This window comes from Megalobrama amblycephala, linkage group LG1 (assembly GCF_018812025.1).
Source record: "Megalobrama amblycephala isolate DHTTF-2021 linkage group LG1, ASM1881202v1, whole genome shotgun sequence".
Lineage (NCBI taxonomy): Eukaryota > Metazoa > Chordata > Actinopteri > Cypriniformes > Xenocyprididae > Megalobrama > Megalobrama amblycephala.
Genome location: NC_063044.1, coordinates 33,044,099 through 33,057,500, shown reverse-complemented (window position 1 = coordinate 33,057,500; position 13,402 = coordinate 33,044,099). Strand labels below are relative to the sequence as shown.

Sequence of the window (13,402 nt, the reverse complement as noted above, 5' to 3'; positions counted from 1 at the left end):
ACTCAAAGCACATGAACTCTATTACACCAGTGTGTATTTTCTGATGTGCTTTTAAATTTGCCAGCTGTGAAAAACTCTTTCCACACACAGAACATGAATGTGGCTTCACCTTTGTATGAACTCTCAGGTGTCTCTTCAGGTTTGATGCCCTATTAAATGTTTTCCCACATTGATCACATGTGAACGGTTTCTCTCCAGTGTGGATCCTCATGTGAATCTCTAGACTAGAATTGGTTGTGAAACTCTTTCCACACTGATCACATGTGAACGGTTTCTCTCCAGTATGAACTCTCATGTGACGCTCAAGATATTTAGCTGTGAAACTCTTTCCACACTGAGTGCAGGTTGCAGATTTCTTGGCTCTTCTTTTCTTTAAAAACGTCTTTTTAGTCTTTGAACGACTCAAAGGTTTTTCTCCAGGTTTGACATGATGTTTCTCCCCCACTTCACTCAATTCTTCACTCTCCTCCTCCTCTTTAATCATATCTAAAATGGAAAAAAAAAAAAAAAAAATATATATATATATATATATATATATATATATTTTTTTTTTTTTTTTTTCAGTACATCAAAATAATCCAAAGAGAGAAATATACATAAAAGTGAGCCCTGATGTAATAGCAGAAACTAGACAACTGCTACAAAATATTATCGTCACTTTGATGTCTTTTTATAAATTAATGAATGTTAAGTAATGTCCCTGAAACTTTCTATGAATGAGGATCATTGATCTTCAATTATTATTTTAAAAACATTATAGACAAATCTCATGTTTCTGTAGTGAGAACTTCAAGGTGGAGTAAGTAGATTTTGAAAATCACAGTTTGGAAGTTATCTCATTTAATCTCATTCATTTAATTACGTCAACGCAGCAAATTATGTGATAGGCTACTGGTCACAGAACATGCAAATAACTGCAAATTCACAGTCATAAAGTGCGAATTTGTATGCAATAATATCACTCGCAAATTTACATTTTTAGTCACCAATGTGACAGTTTCAGGCGCAGTCTGGAGCCCTGGCTTAGTTCACCCAAAAATGAAAATTCTGTCATTAATTAACCGTAAGACCCTCGTTCATCTTTGGATTATAAATTAAAATGTTTTTGATGAAATCTGATGGCTCAGTGAGGCCTCTAATGCCAGCGAGTTAATTTACATTTTCAGAGCCCAGTGTTTTTTTTTTTTTTGGTGCACAAAAGGTATTCTTAATATGCGTTCTTGTGTTTGTGAAACATCATCAGTCACTAAAATATTATTTTATTAGAATATTATTAGCTTAAATATTATTAGAAATGTATTTTATGAAACATCTTCATGAAAATATAATTAGCCTTGTTTCAGTCTAGAAATGCACTGCAGCTAAAGCCATATTCTATTTCAAATCTGAAGATAATTTTGAGAAAACATCTAAAATGTTAACTGATGTTTATTATCATCCTCTAAGCATCTATTCAGTGTCTCTATTGTTTTGTGGTGCAAACTGCCCCATTCAGTTTCAGTCTCTCCTGCACACATTCACAGCTCTCCGGTTTGGTTATGGCTCTAATTATAATTCTTTTGTCATTATTGAAATTACTGATGACTCTCTGTTCACACTGTTTTTTTTTTGTTTCTTCTCACTTCACCTTCTTTCAAACATTCAAATGAGCTTTACTATTCAAACAGCTACATAAGGACTAGCTAGCATGTTAGCTTAGCACACCATCAAAACACGACAGTTTATGAGATTAAAAAAGTTACTTAGTTCTGCTTTAACTCACTGTAACGCAAGTCGAGTGTTTTAAACAACCTTCTGTGATCTGATGTGGCTTCAGAATAATAGAGTTACTTCAGAATAATAAATGAGACAGAAAATACATTTTTTATAGTATTCTGCACAGTGATACAGGCTATGTTTCTGTCATTTAATTAATGAAAGTCTCTTTCTGCCCTCTGGCTTCCAGTATGAAAGTGCTCCATAATGCTCACATCGCAACATTTGAGGATAAAAATTGAATAAATATTACTTCTCTATATAGAAAACTGACAAAACATATGAGAATATATAAATATTTCTCCAAATGTACACTATTGAGTATTTTATACCGTCAGTATATTTTATACCGTCAGTATTTTTCTCAGTGCAGCTGAGGTTCATAATTCATATTAAAATATCGACTCACTTGGTGTTTCATTTTCATAACTTTCAAGATATTACTGTCACTATAAGATTTTCAGACTAAAACAGGAATTAAATACTGAAACTTCAAGTTTAGACCTTTTTAATGATGTAGTTTAGGTAATTACAATATTTTACACTAAAACTAACTTTGAACTAATGTAAACAAAGGACAAATTAGTGCGCCAACTTCCTCCTGCTGGTTAATATTTAGTTTGACCTGATGTTGACAATTAATATGAAAGTTTCTCAAACCTCCCTTTACTGACCATTTGTTGAAAACAAACATTTGTACTCATTTCAGTTTGACTGTTTATCTAAATGTGCAGAAGTGTTTGAATCTTTCTAACATGAATGTTGTTCAGCATCATGAATGAATGAAGAATAAACACCAACCTCTTTGTTCTTCAGTATCTTCAGTGTGTTTCATTCTGCAGGGTTCTGGATCACTCATGTTCTCACTGTCCTCTTTAATAAACTCAGTCTTTGCAGATTTCAGCTCTTCCTGATGCTCTGATGCTCATCTGATGGGAATATTCCAGCATTTATTGGAGAATTGCAGTGGGAGGGGCTTCGCTGATGACATGCTTGCAGTGGGAGGAGCTTCATTGACTGTGAAGTCCAGTGTGGGAGGAGCATCACTGATGATGTGATTGTGATGGGAGGAGCTGATCTGCCAAACATATATCAGTTTGAGTTTGTTTTATAATAAATGACACTTGTAAGCATTTATGTATGGAGAACCAAATCACTCAAAATGAAATAATTAAATAAATAATGAATTCAATAAAACAACAATTTAATGGAACAGTTTATTCTGAAATAATTAATGTATTTAATTAATAATTCAATTATTAAATAAATCAATAAATAAATGTATCTATTTTGTAAAATTCCATAAAAACACAACATTTATCGCTTAATATATTTCACAATATCCTCTTTCACACTGTTATTTTGTTCAAATATATATTTTTTCATAATTAAATGTGCTTTTTCAAAAAGCTGTTTTTCATAATAATATGCTGCATTTGTTACGAATGACAACTATTTGACGAATCATGCATTTCCAAAGCACGATTTTCCCAAAGATTCTTTTCATAATAATAGAGGGCATTTCACAAATGCCAATCAACTGGCAGTGGGCTGTGCTTGGCGCTAATTGGTTTAAAGATGGAGAGCGGACAGACAGGACAAATCGATCTTCGAGTGGTTGATGACATGTTGGTGACATTATGCTGCGTTCACGACACCTCATATTTACCGGAATGTTGAAATGACAACACGTGACGTTATATTCGGAGCTGTTTACGTCCTTTTGGTCCTTGGACTGGGAATTATGTGTTTCCATGGCACCACTATCAACGCCTAAATAAATCTACTGCATAGATCTACAGCGGCATAGACGTTGGAACGGGGGGCGGGGGGTATATATATATATATATATATATATATATATATATATATATATATATATACATATATATATACCTTGGTCTGTTTAAATACTCGATTCTGATTGGCTGGAAGGTGTGCAGTAAAACCGTTTAATGCACAGGTAGTTCCAGTCTGTTTGATTACAGATCGAAATTAATCCGCCACTATAAACATTGGTAACCATAGTAACACAGTTACGCTTGCAATCTGAGTGAGAGGCATATATGAAAGCGTTTATTTAGGTAGGCTAAACGGATGATTTTTGCATATCGTTTCATTTGCATGGTGGTGAATATGGCAATTTTAAGAAATGGGTCCAGGCACAAGATGAAATAGAAGACTTGGAGAAGACGTTGAATGACAAAAAGCAGCACAAAGAATTAACACCGGCAGAGCAAGACCGAAGACGAAAAAGATGAGGTCAATACGAAAAAGACAACTTGGGCAGTTAACTCTTTCAGTGACTTTTTGCGCCAAAGACAGAACAATTGTGATGTGGAGACCTACTCTGCTTCTCTTTTACATGAGACATTGCGGGAGTTTTATGCCTCTGTTCAGTCTACCGCTGGACGTGCTGCAAGTTTGATGTGTCTCAGAGCAGGTATAAACCGTGATTTCTTTTTTATTATTATTATTGTTTTCATTTAATTTAATGCATTTCAATAAATGTAATGTGTCTTTATATTTATAGTAAACGGAGACGCCGGTTTTATTTCACACTCTACATAATTAGTAATGTAAATAAATTATATGATTAGTTAAAATAAAGATTGCCTTGTCACTGTCAGTGTTGTCTGTCATTCATAAATAATTTTAATAAATTCATTAAAGAATCATTAAGTTAGCCTATGTTATCTAAGTTATATGCTTAAGCAACGAGGGGATTTAGACTGTTAAAGAAGAGACGCACACAGGTAGCCTATCGCGCACGCATCTCTCTCTCTCTCGCTCTCTCTCTGATCTTTCTCATTCAGTTCTCTGACTCATTCTTTTAATAATGAATTTAAATAAATGTGATAATTCGTTAAAATAAAAGCAATCCGATGGCTCTACTTTAAAGCGGAGTGCTAGAACTAACGAGCCGTAACTTAAGAAAATAACCGTCATTTTTACCCGTCTGTTAAAAATTACACTGTAAACATCAGTTACAGCTTTAACTTGTTTTTAACTTGGCAAATAACCAAGGTATAAGCGGGATAATCCACTGAAGTGTATATATATATATATAAACGGAAAACAAAAAACAACGAAAAAAACAGCTGGCTGACCCCTTTTCCCCACCCTTCTAGGGGTCAGCCAGCTGTTTTTTTTCGTTGTTTTTGTTTTCCGTTTATACAGAATCTGAATTAAAATGTGTTTGATTTAAGCCTACATTTCAAAATTGTGTGTCATAAAATTAAATCGCGCATACAGCTCAACTAACTTGATCGTTATAAAGGCGAGTGGATGATAGCCCTGAAGACGCCTAGCAATGATATACCTTTAGTGGTAGTATATCTTTAGTTAAGTTATACCTTAAGAGTCTTCGTAGCGCGCTAAGAGACAATGTTATCGGGAAACGCAGCCCAGGTATGATACGTTTCATGCGTAACGGAGATTCCAAAGCGCTCTTCTTTGGTCAGAACCATGGAGAGCGATCGCGGATAGGTCTGTCCTATGCACCGAAACTTTTAACAATGCAACAAAATATTTAAAGAGCATCAAGCTATTAAAATCTATATTATGTATACGCACAGATAATATAAAAGTATGCTATATTAGTCAATATTTTTTATTAGGTTAAGCAGTGATTGGATAACGTTTTTTTTTTTTTAATTTAACAATCCCGCCCCCCTCTCACAATATTTCCCACGTCCCTGTACAGCGGTCAGGTGGTACGGCGGCCACGTGGTGCATGTAGGAGCTTTCAGAAAACTCCCAACTTACAAGCTGTAATTACGAGCTCTACGGGGGACATGAACGTTTTTTACAGGCTAGAATCTCGCAACTACAAGAATTACGGGGCTGCGTGAACGCACCTTTAGTCACGGAACGTCATGTTTCACTGTCATCACGTTTTTTCTCCTCATTAAAATTAAATGATCAGCAATGATGTGTATCAAGAGCGGGGACACGTTTGTGTGCATTTTGTTTTGTGATTACACCGGAAAGAATAGACCCTGCGCAGCGGCATTAGCGATAGATTGACGCACGCGCTCGTCTGTTGAAGACTGCACGAACCAAAATAGAACGTTCCGCCACTGAAAACAGCAGCAACGAACACTCAGCATATCAAAATCAACACATCCCTGCACAAGATTGCCTCTTTTTAACACAAATTAATGTCAATTGGATAGGTTTCATTTGCATTAGGTATATATACGTACAGTGAGATTTAAAAAAAAAAAAAAAAGTGGTAGGGACAATATCGACCCTGGCAATGTGGTGGGGACATCATATGTCCTACCTGCAAATTGTACCTGTCACATTACTAACTTACTCATTTACAAGAACTCTGCGTTAAGTTCTGGTAAAGTGTTCCATATGTAGGCTAATCATCAATTTCTAGATTTATTTAATGCACTTATTTCCATTAGCAGATCCCTTATGTCGTCTGATCCAGATACCAGAGCATCACCAAACAAAACATTCCCTTCTACTTCATCTGCAAATGAAAACACTGCGTTTTTAACTTGATAAAGTCCTTCAGCCATATTCATTCCCAAGGCTTGTTCCAGATGCATCAGCGCTGTACAGGCCGATAGCAGAATGCGTTTGGAGAGCATGTGACTCGTTATGCTTTTGAATCGCTTTTGCGGTATGTTGATGTCATAGTATGACAGTCATACACCGATTGGCCTGCATAGTGCCGAATGCCGATGCATATCAAAGAGCTTAAAACTTAATGTATATTCTTTGTGCATATCGAACGTTCAGTTCACCACGCCAGACCTAAGTAATTCATCCAAAAGGATTAGCCAATTAGCGCCAAGCACCGCCCACTGCCTGTTGATTGGCATTTGTGAAATGTCCTCTATTATTATGAAAAGAATCTTTGGGAAAATAGTGCTTTGGAAATGCATGATTCGTCAAATAGGCGTCATTCGTAAAAAATGCAGCATATTATTATGAAAAACAGCTTTTTGAAAAAGCACATTTAATTATGAAAAAATATATATTTGAACACAATAATAGTGTGTGAAAGAGGATATTGTGAAATATATTAAACAATAAATGTTGTTTTTATGGAATTTTACAAAATAGATAATTGTATTTATAATTTAATTAATAATTAAATTAATTATTTAATTAGGCTATTTCAGAATAAACTGTTGCATTAAATTGATGTTTTATTGAATTCATTATTTATTTAATTATTTCATTTCGAGTAATTTGGTCCCCCATATTTATGCATGTCTGTCTGTTTATTGTAAAGTAACTGATGATAATTCGTAAATTATATTTATTGGTGTTATTCTGCTTCATTATTCAACATATAATAACATATAATAACATAACATATAATTTCAATTTCAAAACAAAGTGTAATATTGTCAATTTACTATAATAGGCCTAATTATATGAATATGTCATGAATTATTCATAATTTGATTTATTTAATATAAATATAATGAATAGTTAACAGGAAAGGTTGAGCAATTTTGTCTCTAAAATGTTTTCACTATAAACAGATTTAATTTGGAGATACAGGGGGAGTGGCTTTATTGCATCAGACACATGTCACTTTACTCACAGCTGATTGGTCGAGTTTGGGTTTGTGATCTCTAACCTAGAATAAATCCTGCTCCGGAGCAGGTTAGCCGTGTAGCGTAAGTTACCATAGCAACTCCGCTAAAACCCAATCCACCTTCATAAGCCTGAAAAACCAGAGTTTGCTCTAACTAATCTCGAACTTACCTGGGTAGAAACTGAAATGGGGTTTGTGCAACAGGCCACAGGTGATGAAGAAAGTGACATATTCATTTCAGACCCTCCCCTCAGGATCTTTGTATACGGTCCCTTTAGCTAAGACAAACAGATTTAAATTTTCAGTTGTACCATGTGCTATCCATTTTCTTAATTCAAAAAGGAAGAGGTAGTTTTTATTTTATTTTATTTTATTTTGTTTATCTTAATGTGCAGTTAATGATGTGTATTTCTCTTTTATGTGGTGTGAATAATCCATCATGCCACTGAAGAAATTGCCCTTGAGTGGTACAATAAAGTTTTACAATACAATAAAATACAATATTCAATTCAATTCACATTTATATGTATAGTTCTTTTCACAATACATATCGTTTCAAAGCAGCTTTACAGAGAATGCATGTCAACATTACAATTTAAAGAATGCAGTTAGCTAATAATGTAATAATTTAGGCAATTACTTTACAAACACTGTTAGCAATTTAATTGAAGGTACAAACAATAAGCTCCTGGAAAATTAATTGCATATTAACAATAATTAGGATATAGAAATTGGGCAATGTGCATGTTGATCCAGATGTTGCATCTTCTGAAGTCCTCTCAGGAGTTGGCGCCGTCTCTTCACAGGTGTTGGTCATCTGAGGTCTTCTTAAGAGGTTGGATCCAAACTGAAGCTGATGTACTCTCTAGTCACGGGCATCCCGAGATAAATCAGAAAGGCGAATGGAGAATAATTGTAGCTGCTGTTCATAACATTAAGTAAATATAGCCACGAGCAATTGATCTGATATTATTATGAGAATGCTTGGCTAAAGAGATGCGTCTTTAATCGAGACTTAAACTGATATTTTAGTTGAAATATTAGTAAAAAAAAAATTTAGTAAAAAAAAAAAAGATTTTAGTAAATTTGGCACAAATTTAATATTGCATTTGTATTTAATATTGGGGGCATTCAAGTTATTTGACATTTTTTTTATTTATTTTTTATGCAATAGTTACTTTCCCTGGTAAATAGTTACTTTTATAATGATGTAACTCAGTTACTAACTCTGTTACTATTTGTGAGAAGTAACTAGTAACTATAACTAATTACTTAATTAAAGTAATGTGCCCAACACTGGTGAGGAGGTCGGACAATCTGTTAAATAGTAAAAACGGTCTTTGCTCGAGCTGTAGGCAATATTGAGACTACATGCAAAAAAGCAGGCAAATTGAGTTTATTGGCCGTATTTTACAACTACTTTCCCGCTGACGAGTTGTGTATTTATTCAGAGGAAGTGTGTGAAAGAGTCTCTCATGACACGAATTTGTGTCTGTTGTGAAGTGAATTTCACGCGCGAATGAAGCGAGTAAACTCAAAATGTTCAAGCGTCCTACACGCGAATAGCGTGATTTATTCACGCATGTCGTGTCTGGTGTGAACAACTCATTAGCGGTTTGTTGTCACCATCAAGGTCAGGCTGCGATGCCACTTGATTGAACTGGTCAGAATTCCCAAGAATGAGCGATGAATTGAGCTTTCAGTGTTTTATTAAATAAATTATACATTGCGACATTATACTTCACCTGAGCGAGGGGGATTCAGACGAGTGCCGTGACGTCAGCAGCTCTGATTGGCTGAAGGCAGAGAGCAACAAAATCTGACCAAGTTGAAGAGACGTTCAAACCGGGGGTGTCTCATCCGTCCTGAAAAGTGAAGCCGCAGGCTTTTTGATCACCCCCTGGTGGCTGGATGCAGTACAAGTCATAAACCCGCCCTCTCAATGCAAACGAATGGCACTTGTCAAAATAACAAAAAATGAATTACACTTACAATAAAATTTTCCAAAAGATGGTTTTGGTCATTTAAGGTAGTATTAATATATATTCAATAGTTCGTTTTTGTGATCAGTTTGATTTTTGCTAGCAATTTGGTGCTATAGAAACGGGGCGTGTCATCATGATTTACAGTTGATTGACAGCTTCTCTGAGAACTGTTGGAGCTTCGGGGGGAGATTGAAGATAAATAAATAACTATTATTTTTCGATTTCTGTGTTATTTCTCACTGACAAAAGGAGCTGTTCAGCATTAAACTGTCCTAACCGACCTAAGATCTGACGGATCACTGAGTTTTTTTTCAGTCACATTAAATGTGGGCTTTATAAGCTAATTATTAAATGTTATTAGCCAAGATAACACGGCTAATGTTAGCCATGACGGAAAAAGCAGGTGATCATTATCTGACAGTTACTAATTATTTTTATCGGTATAAAATAATAACTATCAGGACAAAACTAATCCTACTCTAGTTAATTAAAGAGCACTGTCTACAGCAATCAATCTGCTGTAAAGTTAGATCAACTTGACCAAGGTTTCAAAAATATTATTGCTCTAGAAACAGAATATTATTTTACAAGTATAATTTTAATTTGTGTATAATTTATATATTTAAAATACATCAATTACGATATGTTGTTTTGACCTAGTTATTAGTAATTTAGTTTAAAAATGAACAATGTGCATTAATAAACATTCAAATAGATGTAAATTCCTTATTGCCAGATGTAATTAAGCCATCGTTTAAGCCAAATGAAAAAGGGAGGAGGAAAAGAAAAATATAATAAACAATAGATAAAACAAATAGGTGATCTGATCTTGATGACGCAGACGTCTGGGCGGACGTTTGATACCGCGACTCCGCCTCCGGGCTCCACTGACGATTCTTTCTGCGCATGCCCAGGTTCCAATATGTCAACGCCCATCATCGTCCGTTTTACCCTCGGTTCATTACAATGGAAGGAAGCGGCGTTGCGTCGTCCATCTTTTTTTACAGTCTATGGTTCAACCCCTCAACATATGTGTTACTTGTGCTGCTGGTGTGTTGTTTAATATAGATTTGTGTGTGTGATTGTAACATGATTCTGCCAGAGTAAACTTATTAGATTTACACGTATTTTCAAAATGTAGACTGCACTGCATATATTAAAAAATGGCTTTTAATGCATTAGTCATACATTTGAACACTTTCTGAAATAATTAAGCACAAGTAATAAAATGAATTCCAAGGATGAAGAGGTTGTTTGCAATCACGTGGTTCTGGTGATGCACGAAATTCAGGTGGAGGGCAAGCAGTGAAAATTATAATGGAAGAGATGGAGAAAAGTCCTTTCTGTGCTGGTTTAGAAAGGTTTAAATGGAAAATCATATCATATGTTGGACGTGATTCTTTTGTTATGAAGAGGAGCGACTTTTTTACTGAATTGAAAGACTTGATTGCCATCGAGAAGAAAGATATAGAGAATGTGAAGCTGCCGTCACACCGTGTTCAGTTCTAGATTGATTTGTTTATATCGCACTGCCTTTCTGCTGAAGTTATGGCAGTATTTTAATTTTCTGTCATGATTGTGAAGAATGTCAACATTGTTGGTCATTTATGCTGAATCGAGAATTGTAATAGGAACTCACAATATCAATCGGGGAAAAAGACTGGACGGTGTAATAGATACAATTATAGCCTTGGTTGAGGAGGTGAGGGAAGACGACTAGCAAATGTAATAATGTCACTAAATAAACACACTGCCTTTCACTCAAAATAATCACATACTTAGCTGAGTTTTGTATTTGGTTTTTGTGTAATAATTAACGTTATGTTTGCGAGTATGACTCACTCGGCTTGTGAATGATTTTAACTTGCACACAGCCACTTAAAACTGCTCACGAGCTTTTGTGGGTTTAATTTTGGTTGTCATTTGTTGAAATAAATAAAAAAATATAGCATCTGTCCCCTGATCGTGACCCTCCGATTCTCCTTCGTGGCCATAGATATTTACAAAGACAACATTCCAACAAATAAATGCATCGACTTCTGTCAGCTTGTTCAACATTTTATTTGTACATTTTCTACCATATGATGGCTGAAGCAGCAGCATGTGCCTGTTTTCATGGTAACCAGATCAACATTGTGAATGGAATTCTACAAAACTGAAGTGAAAACACCAAATTATCATTCAATAGGATAAAATATCTTCTCCTCCCTCCAAACGATAGCATAAAGAATATGAATATTTAATCAAGTCAAAAACAAATAAGCAGGTATCCATATTTATTTAGATGCAAAACGCTATAAAAGGCGACAACTTTTAAAGTAAAAAAATGAAATCAGTTATAAAAAAAACGGTTTAAGTTATGTAAACGATATAAAACACCTTCTAGGTTCTCGATTTTAACGATTTGAGCAATCATAAACAACGCAAAAACATGCTGTGACGTCATGTGCAGTAAACTTACTCAAATTTAACTTTAGATACACTACACACTTTGCAGTTGTTTTTCATTTGAATTCTAATCTAAAGATTTAATTTCAAGATTTAAAGCAAAAACAGAACGGTCTGACTATCTTTGTAAAATTATATACCACCACACACACACATAATAATAATCGAAATGTTTCTGAAGACAATAATTCCTATTAGAGATTAATTCATAACCCCTCACCCCCAATTCAATATTTATTGCATAGATTAATTTTTTTAATCTAGAATCTCACTGTAATCTTGGAATTAATCTAGATTAAAATGGTTCATTTAAATTCTGCCGAAAACATTCAGAATATGTATGCTACCCAAATAATGACTAAAAGTAATCTGCCATTTTGTCCGACAAAGCAGTCAGGCGTTAGAAGATTAACCTCGGTGGAGTTAAACTTGAAAAATTGTGTATATTGACATCTTTCCGCGTTTGAAACAACATTCATTCTCATGTTCATTCATGTTCATTTATAGCATCAAATAAACTAGTAGTAAGAGATAATCGGTTGATCTCTTGAGCTGAGGCCCTACAGCAATCTGTCACGACCATGGTCACGACACATTAAAGAGCAACAAAACGGTTTTATTGTTTGAATTTCTTAAAAAACTACAGTTTTAAAGCTGGGACTTTGTTTAATATCATAAGTAACCTGCTCTGTCTTGTCTGTCGACGTGTTGTCAGTGTCCTCTTTGCTCCGTGATGCATTATCACTGTGTATGGAGTGACAGCGCCAGGGCTTGTCGGACAAAGCAACAGTAACTAAGGGGGGGCGGGTCTTTGCGAAGGGTCAGTTCGGCTAGGTATACATCCGCGCTAAAATATCAAGGTGAAAGTCATCATAGCTTGCGTAGTGTAGACCCAGCTCCCAACCCAACTTTGAGAATAGATTAACGCTGATATTTTTTTTATCGCCCGATAAGAGTCTCAAGTTAACGCAGCACGTTAACGCCGATAACGGCCCACCACTAATATTTATATTTGAAGACCTCAGATGCAAAAGCCTCTAAGTGCCATCTTGTAATGAATCGTCACATAGGCTGGGATCCATTTGCATGCTTTATAGAACAGAAGGGTAGTCGTACAGGCAGGGTAAATCAGGAGCAGACAGCTATAACACAGGGCAGGCAGAATCGTAGTCAGAACAGGCACTAGTCGGGGGCTGGCAGCAAACACTCGCAGAACAGAATACAAAGCACAGGTCAGGGATAGGCAGCAGAGGTTCGTAGACGATAAACAACAGGTTCAGCAACGGGTAATCAGACAGACAGAATAATAACGCTCAGAATTGTACACCACACTCTAAAAAATGCTGGGTTAAATATGGACAAAACCAGGTATTGGGTTGTTTTCACCCAGCCATTTTTTTTAAACCAATGTTGGATTTATTTTTTTATCCAGCAATATATTATAGTAAAAGGCATGTTTTTACTCACCCTCAAATAGGGGCAAATTTGTGGGGTATTTTAAGCTGAAACTTGACCAGACCAGAGACTTATATTACATCTTGTGAAAGAGGGCATAATATGTGTCCTTTAACCCAACCTGCTGGGTTTGTCCATATTTTACCCAACTTGGGTCGTTTTAACCCAGCATTTTTTTAGAGTGCATGGC

The 13,402-nt window shown here is 35.3% G+C and overlaps 1 protein-coding gene across 1 annotated transcript; it reads right to left on the bottom strand.

Annotated features, from left to right (window-relative positions):
- Positions 1 to 2: 2 nt before the first annotated feature.
- Positions 3 to 2,614, bottom strand: LOC125265727 (protein krueppel-like). Its single transcript, XM_048186158.1, is given in 3 exon segments — positions 3 to 76; positions 79 to 340; positions 2,567 to 2,614. Coding segments are annotated over 3 exon segments (384 nt in total).
- Between the last annotated feature and the right edge of the window lie 10,788 nt (positions 2,615 to 13,402).